Source organism: Simochromis diagramma, unplaced genomic scaffold (assembly GCF_900408965.1).
Source record: "Simochromis diagramma unplaced genomic scaffold, fSimDia1.1 OVJJ01000413.1, whole genome shotgun sequence".
Taxonomy (NCBI): domain Eukaryota; kingdom Metazoa; phylum Chordata; class Actinopteri; order Cichliformes; family Cichlidae; genus Simochromis; species Simochromis diagramma.
In genome coordinates this window covers 96,802-113,275 of record NW_024386948.1, presented here as the reverse complement: position 1 = coordinate 113,275, position 16,474 = coordinate 96,802, and the positions used below count along the sequence as shown (strand labels likewise).

The 16,474-nt window shown below is 42.7% G+C and overlaps 1 protein-coding gene across 1 annotated transcript; it reads left to right on the top strand.

Annotated features, from left to right (window-relative positions):
- The first annotated feature begins 5,372 nt into the window (after positions 1 to 5,372).
- rwdd (RWD domain containing 4) lies at positions 5,373 to 16,080 on the top strand. The gene is made up of 8 exons (XM_040038362.1): positions 5,373 to 5,550; positions 6,087 to 6,167; positions 6,373 to 6,482; positions 7,475 to 7,625; positions 10,413 to 10,521; positions 15,122 to 15,171; positions 15,294 to 15,296; positions 15,383 to 16,080. Exons 1-8 carry the CDS (start codon positions 5,527 to 5,529, stop codon positions 15,413 to 15,415), a joined length of 561 nt encoding a protein of 186 aa, XP_039894296.1. The 5' UTR covers positions 5,373 to 5,526; the 3' UTR covers positions 15,416 to 16,080.
- Positions 16,081 to 16,474: the final 394 nt, after the last annotated feature.

Below are 16,474 nucleotides of genomic sequence, written 5' to 3'. Positions count from 1 at the left end.
GTGCTTATTTACTACGGTGATAGCTCTGGGAAAGAAGCTATCCCTGAATCTGTTTGTCCTGGTTTTATGTGACCTGTACCGTCGGCCTGACGGTAATAGTTCAAACAGTTGATTGCTGGGGTGAGAGTTGTCCTTGATGATATTGCCAGCTCTGCTGAGGTACCGAGAGTTTGCAGTGACCTCCAGACTGGGCAGAGAGCAGCCAGTGATCTTCTGGGCTGTGTTGATGACCCTCTGCAGTACTTTCCTGTCCGCAGCTGAGCACCCTGCATACCATGATGTTATGCCGTACGTTAGGATGCTCTCTATGGTGGCTCTGTAAAATGTCACCAGCAGCCTCTCCTCCAGGTTGTTCCTCCTGAGCACTCTCAGAAAGTGGAGACGCTGCTGGGCCTTTTTAACCACCGCCGTGGTATTTGCAGTCCAGGAGAGGTCATCAGAGATCTGCACGCCCAGAAACCTCATGGAGTGTACCCTCTCCACACAGTTCCCGTGAATGTAAAGTGGGGCCGGGTCTGCTCTGCCCTTCCTGAAGTCCAAGATAAGTTCTTTAGTTTTCGTGGTGTTCAGTTGGAGGTTGTTAACTGAACACCACTCAGTCAGTCTGTTGACCTCATCTCTGTAGTCCGACTCATCCCCCCTTGAGATGAGTCCAACCACTGGACTCTAGTGTCCAAGTGAGTGAGTGATGTGTGGAGGAGATGAGAGATGGCATCGTCTGTGGAACGATTTGGATGGTAAGCGAACTGTAGTGGGTCCAGTGTGTCTGGTAGTGAAGAAATGATGAAGTCTCTGACCAGGCGTTCAAAACACTTCATCACTACTGAGGTGAGGGCTACAGGGCGGTAGTCATTGAGAGAAGCAGGGTGGGGTTTCTTCGGGACAGGAACAATGATGGACTCTTTGAAGCATGTGGGGATCACCGACTGAGATAAAGAGATGTTGAATATCTCAGTGAACACAGGAGCTAGCTGATATGCGCAGTCTCTGAGGATACGACCTGGGATGCCGTCTGGTCCTGCTGCTTTCCTGGTGTTCACTCTCTCTCTCCTTACTTCATGCTCGGAGATGACGAGAACGTTTCTGGTGCTGGCAGTATCTTCCTGTCTGCAGCCGTTAGCGCCGCTAGCACTAGCATTGTCGGAGTCCTTAGCTGCAGCCTCGAAGCGAGCATAGAAAGTGTTCAGCTCGTCTGCCAGAGTCACGGCCGCGTTCGTCATACCGGTTGTTTGGTGCTTTATAGTCCGTTATTGTCCTTAGTCCCCGCCACAGGCTCCTAGAGTCACTCTGTTGGAGTTGTGACTCTAGTTTCCTCCCGTAGCGCTGCTTCGCCTCTTTCACCGCCCTCCGCACGTTATATGACGCGGCTTTGTACGGGTCCATGTCCCCCGTCGTGAGTCCCGTGTTGTAGGCAACGGTGCGGGATCTCAGAGCATCGCGGATGGTTTTATCCACCCACGGCTTCTGGTTGGGAAACGTTGTGATAGTCTTTGTCTCCACGGTATCATCCGCTAGTTTCCCGATGAATCCCACAACCGCTTCCGTAAACACGTTGACATCATCATCGGAGCTGTTTCTGAACATGCCCCAGTCTGCGTCGTCGAGTGCGTCCTGTAACGCGGCCACCGATTGATCCGTCCAGCGCGCCACCTTCCTCTGAACCGGAACTTCCTGTTTCAGCCTTTGTTTGTATTTTGGCATGAGGAAGATGGCGGCGTGATCAGATTTGCCAAACGGAGGGCGAGATTGTGCCTTGTAGCCATCCTTGACCGTAGTGTAGCAGTGGTCCAGTGTCCTTTCACCTCTGGTGGGGCAGGTGATGTGTTGATAAAAGTTCGGCGCTGCGCGTTTGAGGTTGGCGCTATTAAAGTCCCCCGTCACAATAAGCGCAGCGTCCCGGTGTTGTGTCTGGTGCTGTGTCTGGTGCTGTGTGAGTGCCTCATGCAGCTCGCATAAGGCGGTGACCGTGTCGGCTTGTGGTGGAATATAAACGGCACTTATAATGACCGATGTAAATTCCCGAGGTAGATAAAAAGGACGACACATGAAGGACAGTAGTTCCAGATTTGGTGTGCAGGAGCGTGTGAGAGGAACAACGTTCGCACTGTTGCACCAGTTGTTGTTCACCATTAAACACACGCCGCCTCCCCTTGACTTCCCCGAGTCCCGTGTCCTGTCCATGCGGTGAACTGAGAAGAACTCGGCCGGCTGGATGGCGTGGTCCGGCACCGCTGGGTTCAGCCATGTCTCGGTGAAGCAGAGGAGATTGCAGTCCCGAATGTCTCTCTGGAACTTTATCCTGGCCCTGAGGTCATCAAGCTTGTTCTCCAGTGACTGGACGTTGGCGAGCAGGATGCTAGGCAGAGGTGTGCGGTGTGCACAAGCTCTCAGCCTGTTCCTGACGCCGGCTCGCTTCCCTCTAGGCCGCCGCCGCTTCCCTTTGTTCTCCCTCAAGATCTCACTCGGCCAGCTCGGATCCGGAGTTAAAAACTTCGAATTGTGAGTACATTGTATACCAATAGAAACAAGAGTGTTCCTGTCATACCTAATGTACCCAATGGTGATGATTTTGCCGAACGTCACATCACTAGAGTATGGCAAAACTGTAAACCTACCAAGACAAGGCCGTCCACCTAAACTCACAGGCCGAACAAGGAGAGCGCTGATCGGAAATGCAGCCAAGAGGCCCATGGTGACTCTGGACGAGCTGCAGAGATCTACAGCTCAGGTGGGGGAATCTGTCCATAGGACAACTATTAGTCATGCACTGCACAAAGTTGGCCTTTATGGAAGAGTGGCAAGAAGAAAGCCATTGTTAACAGAAAACCATAAGAAGTCCGGTTTGCAGTTTGCCACAAGCCATGTGGGGGACACAGCAAACATGTGGAAGAAGGTGCTCTGGTCAGATGAGACTTTGTGGCCAAAATGCAAAACGCTATGTGTGGCGGAAAACTAACACTACACATCATTCTGAACACACCGTCCCCAGTGTCAAATATGGTGGTGGCAGCATCATGCTCTGGGGGTGCTTCTCTTCAGCAGGGACAGGGAAGCTGGTCAGAGTTGATGGTAAGATGGATGGAGCCAAATACAGGGCAATCTTGGAAGAAAACCTCTTGGAGTCTGCAAAAGACTTGGGACTGGGGCGGAGGTTCACCTTCCAGCGGGTGACGACCCTAAACATAAAGCCAGGACAACAATGGGATGGTTTAAAACAAAACATATCCATGTGTTAGAATGGCCCAGTCAAAGTCCAGATCTAAATCCATTCGAGAATCTGTGGCAAGATCTGAAAACTGCTGTTCACGAACGCTGTCCATCTTATCTGACTGAGCTGGAGCTGTTTTGCAAAGAAGAATGGGCAAGGATTTCAGTCTCTAGATGTGCAGAGCTGGTAGAGACATACCCTAAAAGACTGGCAGCTGTAATTGCAGCAAAAGGTGGTTCTACAAAGTATTGATTCAGGGGGCTGAATAATTACGCACACCCAACTTTTCAGTTATTTATTTGTAAAAAATGTTTGGAATCATGTATGATTTTCGTTCCACTTCTCACGTGTACACCACTTTGTGTTGGTCTTTCACGTGGAATTCCAATAAAATTGATTCATGTTTGTGGCTGTAATGTGACAAAATGTGGGAAAGTTCAAGGAGGCCGAATACTTTTGCAAGCCACTGTAGGTACAGCTCCCCAGTGGGGAGCTTGGGACCAGCTTGGGGGACCAGCTTGGGGCACCAGCGAAGGGAAAATTAAGTGTAAACTATAATTTCTCCCTATCAGTTTTAACCAATAAGATAGATGCACATTCTCATATAAAACTTTGTATACCACTAGGCTAGGATACTGTTTTGGGAAGACTGACTGCAGCTAACTGTTTTAGAGCCTGCAGTTTTCTGAACAAAAAACATCCATGTACATGATACTTTTTAATAATTTAATGCCTTGATCCACTATGGATAATTTGGACACTTTGTTTTTCTTATATTTATGAACTTTATTTTTATACATTTGTTAAAACAAAACAAAAAAAGAAAAGTAAACGGATCACACAAGGCTAATTGCAACTGCACGAAGAATAATAAAACCATAAATTAAAAACACTGACAAACAAAAAAACACTGCTTTTGTATGTTTAAATACTTATAGAAAAATGGGAATCCTTGGTCAGTGTAGATGGTTACAATAAGAGAAAACAGTCTTCCTCTGTGAATTCTTCCAAGAACGTTCTCTCTGCTCAGCAGACCTGGAGGTGCTGGCTCTTGTGTTAACTATATTCAACCAATAATGGCTTCTTTCTCTCATTTGACCTAATGTTCTGAAATGCTTCTGAGGGGACTGCAAACGTATTTTAAAGACCTTATAGTGCCGTATGACTCCAATAAAGCACTTTGCTCTTAGACTTCTGGCTTACCTGTGGTTCGTAGGATATTTAAAAGTAGTATGGGAGGCAGAGCCTTTAGCTTTCAGGCCTCTCTTCTGTGGAACCAGCTCTTAGATCGGATTCGGGAGATAGACACTAATTTTAAGATTAGGTTTAAAACTTTCCTTTTTGACAAAGCACTTCCACACTATGTCTTTGTTTTCGCTCGCCCCCCTCACCTCAAACCAGTCACAGTAGATAGCTGTGTTTTTCCTTCTCATTGTCACCAAAGTGCTTGCTCACAGGTGGTCGTCTGAATCTTGGGGTTTCTCTTATAATTGTAGGGTCTTTAACTTACAGTGTTAAGTACCTTAAGGCGACTGTTGTTGTGATTTGGTACTACATAAATAAAACTGAATTGAATAAATGTGGTCTTAAAACCAATCAAAATATTAACAAAGCCCATTCAGATTCCTCTGTAATTTGAATATGTAAACCATTTGTCTTTGTAAATCATTTCATACTTTTTTTTGTCTAATGTCAGCTACTTATAATAAAATACTATGCAAAAGCGCTGGCTATAGCTTGTTTTGAAAAACTATACCATTTAGTATTAAAACTATAAAGTGAGCATATTAGTAAGCAACGTAGTGGCTAAAAGTCTGTCATGATAATTTTTGTTGACGTGTTTACTGTAATCAGATATTTGTATATGTAATTTATCACAACATCAAAAAAAAAACATTTAACTCTTTTTTTAAACTTTATTATTTCTTTTTCAGATCAAAATACATTTTACTCTGGTTTTAGCTCTTCGTTTAATTGTTATGAACGACTACTGCCCCCGTGTGTTTAGAGCTCCTGCTCTTGTTTCTGCTTAAAGTTTTTTATTTATTTATTGACGATCTAAAAACAATCGAAAAGTCACGTGGGCCTTTCCAGCAACATTTTTTGCGGCATTTTGTCTTTAAATGACAAAAACGATGTTTGACAATTAATTTAAAGGTCAGGGGTACGTCTACTACGCATGCGCGTGTTCAGATCTTGGTGTTTTAGTGTGAGCTAGAGAAGTGATAAAGTTTGAATGGCAGGAATGGGCTTTTAGGAGTGTGCCGTGTCCACGTCTGAAGCTCAGTACAGAGTGTGCAGTGCAGGAAAAGAAAAGTATGACAGCCAACGAGGATCAAGAGGTATGAAAGAACGCAAGAATGCTGTTAGCGTCTAACTGCTAGCTAGTTGACGGTAGCGTGACTGTTAGCATTGATCGGGGTGGTCCTCGGTTCCAGACAGCAGCCAAGTTAACAGACTGTTATTATTTCGGGTACAAAAGCTCAGCGACACTTTCCCAGCTCATCCCGGTTCAGATGTCGCTCACGACACCTTCCATTCAGATGTCTACAAGGTTAATCTTGTACCTGCAGCGACAAACAGGGATTCAGCCCGTGTGTTAGCCGGCACACAGCAGTTTTCCACCGCTACTGTGTTGTTGCTTCTCCGGCTCCTTGTGATGGTGACTTGTTTCGGCTTGGATACAAAGATCGTAAAAGCAATGAATTTAGCACATACGAGTGTATAAGGCCTTGTGACAGACCTCTGTCCTGCAAACCTTTGCTAAGCTAATGACTGTATTTCTCAGGGTTGTCTGGTAGCGTGCTGTCTGATGTGTTCTTGATGTACTTCAGTCCTGATGATATTCCTGTTACTTCACTTGTTTATGTGATCCCAGATGGAGCTCGAAGCTCTTCGCTCCATCTATGAGGGGGATGAATGTTTCAAGGAAATCAGTCCAGTTTCTTTCCAATTTAGGGTGAGTATGTCCACCATACTGTCCAAGGCTGTGCAAAAAAGATTGTCTTCTGCAGTCCTCTAGCATCCAGTTTCAGAACTATGGTCATAGAATTAAAACAAGAAATTTGAGCCATCATGCTCACAGCTACTTTAAAACGTTAACAAACTTAAAGGCTGAATTCAGTGTCAGTAACCTTCTCGTCTTTTTGAATATTACACAAAAGGTAGGAGAACTCGAGGACAGCAAAGCATTCATTCTGGACATCACATGGCCTGAGACGTACCCTGAAACTGCTCCACTGATCTCACTTGAAGCTTTTTTCAACAACAGGATGTAAGTTCCAAGTATACTGATCCCTTAGTTTGTGTTAAATTCAGGTCTTTGAAGAAATGGTAAATGGACTGTTTCTTATGTAGAACCTATAGTCCTCATTCATGCACTTTTTTTTCTATGGTTGAGTGCTTTCTAATATTTACACACACATACTCATCTAATTTGGAGTTAGTATCTTGACCAAGGATATTTGATTGAAATGATTCACTCCTCCATCAAGCCTCCAAAATTGGCCTTTTTCACTCTTTTGAAAGAGAAAACTATTTTCATGTAGTTCTTTCTAACCAGCTTGGTGTGAGCACTTTGTTCTTCAACGCACCCTGAATTCTGAGGGAGATTTTTGTCATTTCTCTGTGTTTTCAGTTTTATTTTTTTGTCCTCAGTTTGAATTTGTTAAACCAAGATTTTGGACTAACAGCTCTTTTAGAATTAGCTGTTGATGAAAAACTACTTTTGTTTGCTGTCAAACTGCTATCTTTGGCATTTTTCAGAGATTCGGCTAAAGAAATTAGCTGAATCTCTGAAACTATTTACAATAATGATATGTCATTTGAAACTGAACATACAGATCTAATGTTTTTTGCAACAGGCTGCTGGTAACAACGTGTCTGAAGATACAATTTAAAGTTGGTTTCTTTGCTATTTGTCATGTGTGGTCACAACACTAGTTTCATTGCTTGACTTTAACTGCTTGAATGGTTCATAGGTCAGGGTTAAAAGGCTTAAAAAAGCCCTTTCCTCTGGAAAAAGGTCTGAGGACCTGACCTGAAAGTAATTTAAAAAGAAGCCGATGGCCAAAGAGAAACTTTGAAAGACTCACAAAACACAGAACTTTTGCTTAAAAGAATATCAAAAATGGCTGTTTATAACAACAAACAAAGACTTTTGCACAGTACTGTATTTACAGTATTGGAGAGTGCAGGGTGAGACTGTGGCTGATGGACAGTACTTGAGGATTTTCTTTTCTTTCCACCATCTTGCTTTGAAAACAGCTCAGCAGAGACGAAGCAGCTGATCCTGGCAAAGTTGGAGGAGCAGGTGGAGGCTAACCTGGGTGCTGCAATGATGTACACTCTGTTTGAGTGGGCAAAGGAGAACCAGGAGACGCTCATGGAGAACCACAAGTCTATAGTAACGGCTGTGGTCAGTACATTATTATTTCCCAATATTACCATAATAAAGAACAGCGTTTCTTCCTCTGTGAAAAGTTTTGGTGTCATCCTCGACAGTACTCTTTCAATTCACACACTAATAATGTCTCTCTGATCTGGTTAAGATCACCGCCCCATCTCGTTGTCTCAGATCTACTTCTTCCCTTTCACTCTCCGTCCCCTCCCCCCGTCTTGCCACCATGGGGAGCAGGGCTTTCAGCTGCTCTGCTCCACGACTCTGGAATTCCCGACCTCCTGATTTAAGAAACATCTCTTCCTTCTCTCTCTTTAAGTCCCAACTCAAAACTCACTTGTTCAAAATAGCTTATCCCACATAACCTCTCCACTCTGCTCTTTTATTAGTTTATGTCTTATGCTTTTACGATTGTGTGAACTGCTTGCTTTTATGTTGCTTTTTATTCTAATGTGTACAGTGACCTTGAGTGTTTTGAAAGGTGCTTTCAAATAAAATGTATTATTATTATTATTATTATTATTATTATCTGGTAAAAGGTGGAAAATATCCCAGCTCCTGTTATGGTTTTGTTAGCACTGCATGTAGTTTTTTGCTCAGATCTCCAAAAGTTGATTCTGTTCATCTGTTCGTAGCGTTTTGTGGGAGAAACGTTTCATCACTCATCCAAGTGACTTCTTCAGTCTCAGCTGACTGCAGCTTTCAGTCTTATAAACAGTACATTTGCATAATGACTGAAACCAGCCCACTGAAGGAAGAATGGGCTGGGAGGTCAGTTCCTTAATCTTAATTATGCAAATACTCATGACCACTGATCAAAGCCCATTGATCAATAACCATGAGTACCATTTACAGAGAGTTGGGGAATGGCTGCAATCACAGCATGTAAGATGGTGACAGATGTACCCTTGGGCCCCCTCCTCGATTCAGAGATGGTCTTTCCCTTTTCACGTAAATGGCCTCCAGGATGTGTACATCCTCATGATTGAAAGAGTGTCCACCGGCCTGTAGGTGTAAATAGACTGCAGAGTCCTGGCCTGACGAGGTGGCTCTTCTGTGTTGTAGCCAGAGGTTGTTTGGTTTCCCCGATGTATAAATCCTGGCAATCCTCCTGCACTTAACAGCGTACACTATGTTACTCTGTTTGTGTCGGGAGACCCGATCCTTGGGGTGGACCAGTTTTTGGCGCAGCGTGTTTTGGGGTTTAAAAGCCACAGAGACCCGGTGTTTAGAAAAAATGTGTCTCAACTGCTCCGATACTCCTGACACGTACAGGATAGCTACAGGTCACTTAGTCAGCGGTTGTCCTTCTCTCCTGGATCGGCTGGAGCTTTCTTTAGGTGCCTTTCCAGCTTTGACAAAAGTCCAGCTGGGATAACCACATTTACTCAGGGCCTTCTTGCTGTTCTTCTGCCTCCCTGGCCGCTGTTTCAGTGGGGATGGTGTTCGCTCTGTGTTGTAGCGTCCTGACGACACCCAGTTTATGCTTCAGTGGATGATGAGAGTCAAACCTTAGATACTGATCCGTATATGTAGGTTTACGGTACACATCAGCTTTTAGATGTCCCCCACTTACTGATGGAAATCTCACAGTCTAAGAAGGCTAACCTGCCACTTTTCATATCCTCCCTGCTGAATTTGATGTGTCGGTCCACTGAGTTAATGTGATATGTGAATTGTGGTACATCCTGAGATTTGATTTTCATCCAGGTGTCATCCACATATCTGAACCAATGGCTTGGTGGTGTTCCAGGGTAGGATGGCAAAGCCCTCTTTTCCACTTCTTCCATGTACAAATTGGCCACGATGGGTGAAACTGGGGAGCCCATGTTTCTGCCTGTAGAACTGACCCTTGTATGTGAAATGGAATGAAGACACAGTTCAAACACACTTGGTCGATGCTGCTCTCGATGCTGGTCCTGTTGCTGAGGTTGGGGTCATCCTGTAATCTCTTACGGACTACCTCCAACACTTCCATGACTGGGATGCAAGTGAACAGAGATGTAACATCGTACGAGACCATGGTTTCATCTGCCTCCATAATGATATCTCTCACCTTCTCAACAAAATGCAGGGTGTTCTGGATGTGGTGTTCAGAGCTGCCCACCAGCGGGTTGAAGATCGAAGCCAGAAACTTGGAGATGTTATAGGTAACAGAGTTGATCATGCAGACAATCGGTCTTAAAGGTGCATCCTGTTTATGTATCTTTGGTAAACCATACAGACTTTGTGTAGACTCCCCTGGGTACAGCCTGTGGTATGAGGTCCACTCAATAGCCATCTCTTCTTCTAACTGCTTCAGACAGTCTATCACAGTCTATAAGGGGGCCTAAGGGTACATCTGTCACCATCTTACAATGCTGTGATTGCAGCCATTCCCCAACTCTCTGTGAATGGTACTCATGGCCATTGATCAGTGGGTTTTGGTCAGTGGTTGTTGATCAGTGGTCATGAGTATTTGCATAATTAAGATTAAGGAACTGACCTCCCAGCCCATTGTTCCTTCAGTGGGCTGGTTTCAGTCATTATGCAAATGTACTGTTTATAAGATCGAAAGCTGCAGTCAGCTGAGACTGAAGAAGTCACTTGGATGAGTGATGAAACGTTTCTCCCACAAAACGCTACGAACAGATGAACAGAATCAACTTTTGGAGATTTACTTACCTGGATGATTGCGGGTGCATCAGGAAGATGCACGCTTTTGCTCAGAATTTAGTGTTTGACTGATTGGCTTGAGTCATCAAAGTTTGAGGGGAATAAACCCAAAATGATGATGATGATGATGATGATGTTGTTGTTGTGCAGACGCTGACATCAAACAGTGAGGTGAGTGAACCTGCCACAGCAGCAAAGAAGAAGGAAAAGAAAGAGCAGCTGACTAAAGCCCAGAAAAGAAGGATGATAAACAAAACAGGTACATGAAACTGTGTCCAGTAGCTCGTATTGTTGGATACGTTATAAAAATTCTGCCATATTCTTCTAAAAGCTCTTTAAAATAGAGATGGTTTTAATTTGGGGATAATGGTAAACTTTTGTGCTCTGACTCTGAATTGGTCAGAGTTGGTCCTAGCACAGACGCCTGTGGAACTCCGTAATTAACCTTCTGGAATTTCTTTGAGTGATCTGGAGTGGACTCTAAAAGATTGATCATTTGGAGGATGCAATTACTGGTTAACTCAGAAAGATCAACTGGAGAAAAGGTCTAAATAAATATCAATGGTATTTAATGTACATACATACTTTTCTCTGAGAAGTTTATGTATTATTTTTTCTATAATGGTTAAAATTTTGTTTGAAAACATTTATGAGATCATTACTAATTGTGGTTAAAGGAATTCATTGCTGAGTGGATCTCTGACTCTTTGTCAGCCTGGCTACAGTGCTGAAGAGAAACGTAGGGTTGTTCTTATTTTCTTCAGTCAATCATGAACAGTAAGATGTCCTGGCTTTACAGCAGGTGTTTTTTATTTTTTTTTATTTTTTTTTAATAGAGCAATTTTTTTTTTTTTCAGGTGAAGATTATCTAAATTATTGAGATTCCATCTGCATTGCCATATTCCTCTAGTAACTGATTGAAATTGAGGCTGATTATTATGACACAAACTATTCCTATTGATGACTAATTTTGTACTTTTTCCAAGGCTAAAAGAGTCAAGTCAATTATGGCTCTGAGATTAACACAATAAAGTAAAAGCACCACCAGCAAGGCTGTTGGAAACATTTTGATGGAAAATCGTTAGACTGCATATAAAGATGAACGTAGCTGTCATGATGTCCCTCGTTGGTTAGTGTTTCATAATGCATCTACAAGTGTAATAATTGTATTTATATACAGTTGTGATCAGATGTTTACACACACTTAACTTGGGTATTTATGCTGTGGTAATTTTGGGTGTGATTTGTTTAAACAGTTCTTTTTTCTGGGTGGAATGACTATACTGTATTAAGTAGTGGAAGTAATGGTTTAATCCCCTGCTGAATTTGTGAGTTTGCTCAGTTACAATTAAATGAAAAACCTCTCATGTTTATGATAGTTTGAATTTCAAGTAACAGCATATCACCCAAAAATCCAGATAAACACGCCTCATTAATATTATACATTGATTTGTGTGCCATTGAGTGAAATGAGTATTTGATCCCCAAGCAAAACATGATCCCCCGAGTGAGTACTTGGTGAGAAACACAGCGGTAAGGTGTTTCTTGTAGTTGGTCACCAGGTTTGCCACATCTGATGTTCTGTGTTCTATTTAAACTGCCATTTAAAAACTGGAGGCTGTTCATTTCATCAGTTATCAAACATACATACAGTGGGGCAAAAAAGTATTTAGTCAGCCACCGATTGTGCAAGTTCCCCCACTTAAAATGATGACAGAGGTCAGTAATTTGCACCAGAGGTACACTTCAACTGTGAGAGACAGAATGTGGGAAAAAAAAATCCATGAATTCACATGGTAGGATTTGTAAAGAATTTATTCCTAAATTAGGGTGGAAAATAAGTATTTGGTCACCTCAAACAAGGAAAATCTCTGGCTCTCACAGACCTGTAACGTCTTCTGTAAGAAGCTTTTCTGTCCCCCACTCGTTACCTGTATTAATGGCACCTGTTTGAACTCATCATCTGTATAAAAGACACCTGTCCACAGCCTCAAACAGTCAGACTCCAAACGCCACCATGGCCAAGACCAAAGAGCTTTCGAAGGACACCAGGAAAAGTATTGTAGACCTGCACCAGACTGGGAAGAGTGAATCTACAATAGGCAAGCAGCTTGGTGTGAAAAAATCAACTGTGGGAGCAATCATCAGAAAATGGAAGACATACAAGACCACTGATAATCTCCCTCGATCTGGGGCTCCACGCAAGATCTCATCCCGTGGGGTCAAAATGATCATGAGAACGGTGAGCAAAGATCCCAGAACCACACGGGGGGACCTGGTGAATGACCTGCAGAGAGCTGGGACCAAAGTAACAAAGGTCACCATCAGTAACACACTACAACGGCAGGGAATCAAATCCCGCAGTGCCAGACGTGTTCCGCTGCTGAAGCCAGTGCATGTCCAGGCCCGTCTGAAGTTTGCCAGAGAGCACATGGATGATACAGCAGAGGATTGGGAGAATGTCATGTGGTCAGATGAAACCAAAGTAGAACTTTTTGGTATAAATTCAACTCGTCGTGTTTGGAGGAAGAAGAATACTGAGTTGCATCCCAAGAACACCATACCTACTGTGAAGCATGGGGGTGGAAACATCATGCTATGGGGCTGTTTTTCTGCCAAGGGGACAGGACGACTGATCCGTGTTAAGGACAGAATGAATGGGGCCATGTATCGTGAGATTTTGAGCCAAAACCTCCTTCCATCAGTGAGAACTTTGAAGATGAAACGAGGCTGGGTCTTCCAACATGACAATGATCCAAAACACACCGCCCAGGGCAACAAAGGAGTGGCTCCGTAAGAAGCATTTGAAAGTCCTGGAGTGGCCTAGCCAGTCTCCAGACCTCAACCCCATAGAAAATCTGTGGCGGGAGTTGAAAGTCCGTGTTGCTCGGCGACAGCCCCAAAACATCACTGCTCTCGAGAAGATCTGCATGGAGGAATGGGCCAAAATACCAGCTACTGTGTGTGCAAACCTGGTAAAGACCTATAGTAAACGTTTGACCTCTGTTATTGCCAACAAAGGTTATGTTACAAAGTATTGAGTTGTATTTTTGTTATTGACCAAATACTTATTTTCCACCCTGATTTAGGAATAAATTCTTTACAAATCCTACCATGTGGATTCATGGATTTTTTTTTTTTTTTTTTTTTTCACATTCTGTCTCTCACAGTTGAAGTGTACCTCTGGTGCAAATTACTGACCTCTGTCATCATTTTAGGTGGGGGAACTTGCACAATCGGTGGCTGACTAAATACTTTTTTGCCCCACTGTATTCAGCAGGGTATCAAATAATTATTTCTTTCAATATATATCGTTAATGACTAAAAAATAAAAAGCACAAGTTTTAATTCATTTTGGATTTCCTCTAAAGTATGAATACAGGCTCAAATATACACTTGCACTCACTTAAACGTTTTAATAGGTGAATGCCTTCAACTTCTTGTCAACGATCATTAATGACTATGTTTGGCAGCACTCACTGGACTCACCAGTAGTCAGAACAATGGGAAAGTCCAAGGAACTCATTCAAAAGCTAAGAAGGAAAACTGTAGTTGTAGAAGGCCTATTGGAGCCATTTCTAAACAAGTGCAGATTTCAGGATCATCAGTTTAAACCATTGTTCATTAATACATGTTATACGCTTTTGCCAAAAAATGGAAGACAACCAAAACCGTCCCCTTTAGCTGAGAGGAAATGAGTTGGAACAACTCAGGAAGTACTAAGGCTCAAGCCTGCCTGGAAGCTGCTGAAACACTAGCATCACTGTGCACAGTCCATTCACCATGGACTGAGAGGGTGCTGACCACAAAAACGTGGTCCAACCTTCCTTTATCTCAAAAGTTCCTGAAAGAGTAGTTGTCATACAGCTAACAGATGCAGAGGAATGGCTTATTTGAAGAGTTTCAGTCAGGTTTCAGAGCTCATCACAGCACAGAAACAGCTTTAGTGAAGGTTACAAATGAACTTATGGCCTCTGACAGTAAAACCCTGAAAGCCTCACTGCAGCATTCAATACTGTTGACCATAATATTTTAGAAGTATTTAACTGCAGTGGTTTGTATCATATCTATCTAATAGACTCCAATTTGTGCATGTAAATGGAGAGTCCTCTTCACACACTGAGGTTAATTATGGAGTTCCACAGGGTTCAGTGCTAGGACCAATTCTGTTTACATTATACATGCTTCCCTTAGGCAGCATCATTAGAAGACATAGCATAAGTTTTCACTGCTGTGCAGATGACACCCAGCTCTATCTGTCCATGAAGCCAGATAACACACACCAATTAGTTAAACTGCAGGAATGACTTAAAGACATAAAGACCTGGATGGCCGCTAACTTTCTGCTTCTAAATTCAGATAAATTGAGGTTATTGTTCTCGGCCCTAACAATTTTAGAAGTATACTATCAAACCAGATGCTTACTCTGGATAGAATTACAATATTGGCTTCTCTTCACTGGCTTCCTGTTAAATCCAGAATCGAATTAAAAACATCCTTCTCATCACATACAAGCTCTTGAATAATGAGCCTACAGAGCACTTAACTCTCAGACTGCTAGGACTAGTGGTTCCTAGAGTATTTAAAAGTAGTATGGGAGGTAGCGCTTTTAGCTTCAGGACCCTGTTCTGTCCAACCAGCTTGCACGTTGGATTCGGGACACAGACACCCTCTCGACTTTTAAGACTAAGCATAAAACCTTCCATTTTTGACAAAATAATTACAATTGGATTAGATGGCCCTGAATTTTCCTCTAGTTATGCTGCAATAGGTCTAGGCTATTCATTAATATAACTGTCATTAGACAGCAGTAAGAGGTTTATAGGTTAGCTTCATAATATTCGAATTCCTGCTTTCAGATCACAAAGGTGAGCTGCCCAGAGGCTGGAACTGGGTTGATGTAATTAAGGTAGGTGTCTTTTAGTGTTTTACCACCAGATGGTGCACTTTGTTCCTTTAAGCACTGTTGTTACAACTTTTTTTTAATCTTTGTCCTCTTTCCTTGGTCCCTGCTGCTTGACCACCCTCCAGCATGTAAGTGGCAATGGTTAAATGAACATTGTTTGCACATTGTCAACATACAGAGTGACTTACCGTTTCATTTTGCATCCCTGCTGCAGCTCAGTAAAACTGGAGGGAAAGATGAAGACTAGGTTGCACAGACAAGCTACGTGAGGCCGATGGTGTCTGTAATACTCCAGCTACATGCTCCACTCAACATGACTGCTTCCACAATGAGGACAGTGTGTAAAACTGGATCTGCTCACAATCCCGGTTAGACTCTTGACTGTAAGCTGAAAATGACCTGAAGGCTTTGCTGTGCTTGTGGTGGTTTACTACTTTTTTTTTTTTTTTCCTTCCTCACTGCTAGTACAGCTACGGCCAAAGCTTTTAGCAGTCACGTCACTGCAAAATCAAATTTTTTTTTATTTTTTTTTATTTGAAAACATTTTTGAAATTCATGAAATATCATAGAAACATGTTTAAAGACAGCAAAGTGTATGAAATTAACCTTTGGCCATAACTGTACATGAGACGGAGAACACATTAGGCTTTTGTTGAAGAGTGAGTCTCCTGCTCTGTGGTCCGTCAGGGTGAAGTGTGCTGGAGTTTAACTGATCTGCTGCCCAGCACTGAGCTGTTGGGGTTCTCAGCTGAAGCGTTATGCTGCTGTTACTGTGAGGTACCATGTGATGTGTTAAAAGCAGAGCTGCGTGTTACATTTCTCAATATTTTCCTATTTTGATAAATGTTCCTCTGCCCTTTGAATTGTAAAGCCAGAAGTTTTTATATAGAAATAAAATCGATTTTATCTACTGCTGGTCTCAGAACATCATTATTCATTGGCTTGTCTTGTGATAACACTGTTTTGTGCTGCAGTCAGTGTCCATTTCTTGGAGCTGCAAATGGTCATCTTGAATCAAGAATTACTCATGGGTGCAAGTCCGCCAATACCTTTGTCTGAGGTCAATTATATCAGGGCTCTCCCATTGAATAAAAACTGACAAATATATATAAGACAATGCTGAGTAGAATATGTGCCTTGAAGAATGTGATGTGGTTTCTCATCTTTCTCAAACAAAAGCAGGTAATTCAGCCTTTTTGAAGGAAGGTGCTATGATGCATATCTATTAAAGATATCAAAGGAGCTTGGAAAGAAGAGAGACAGGACTTGAAGTTTTTTCAGTTCTAAGACCAAATGTGGAAGAGTC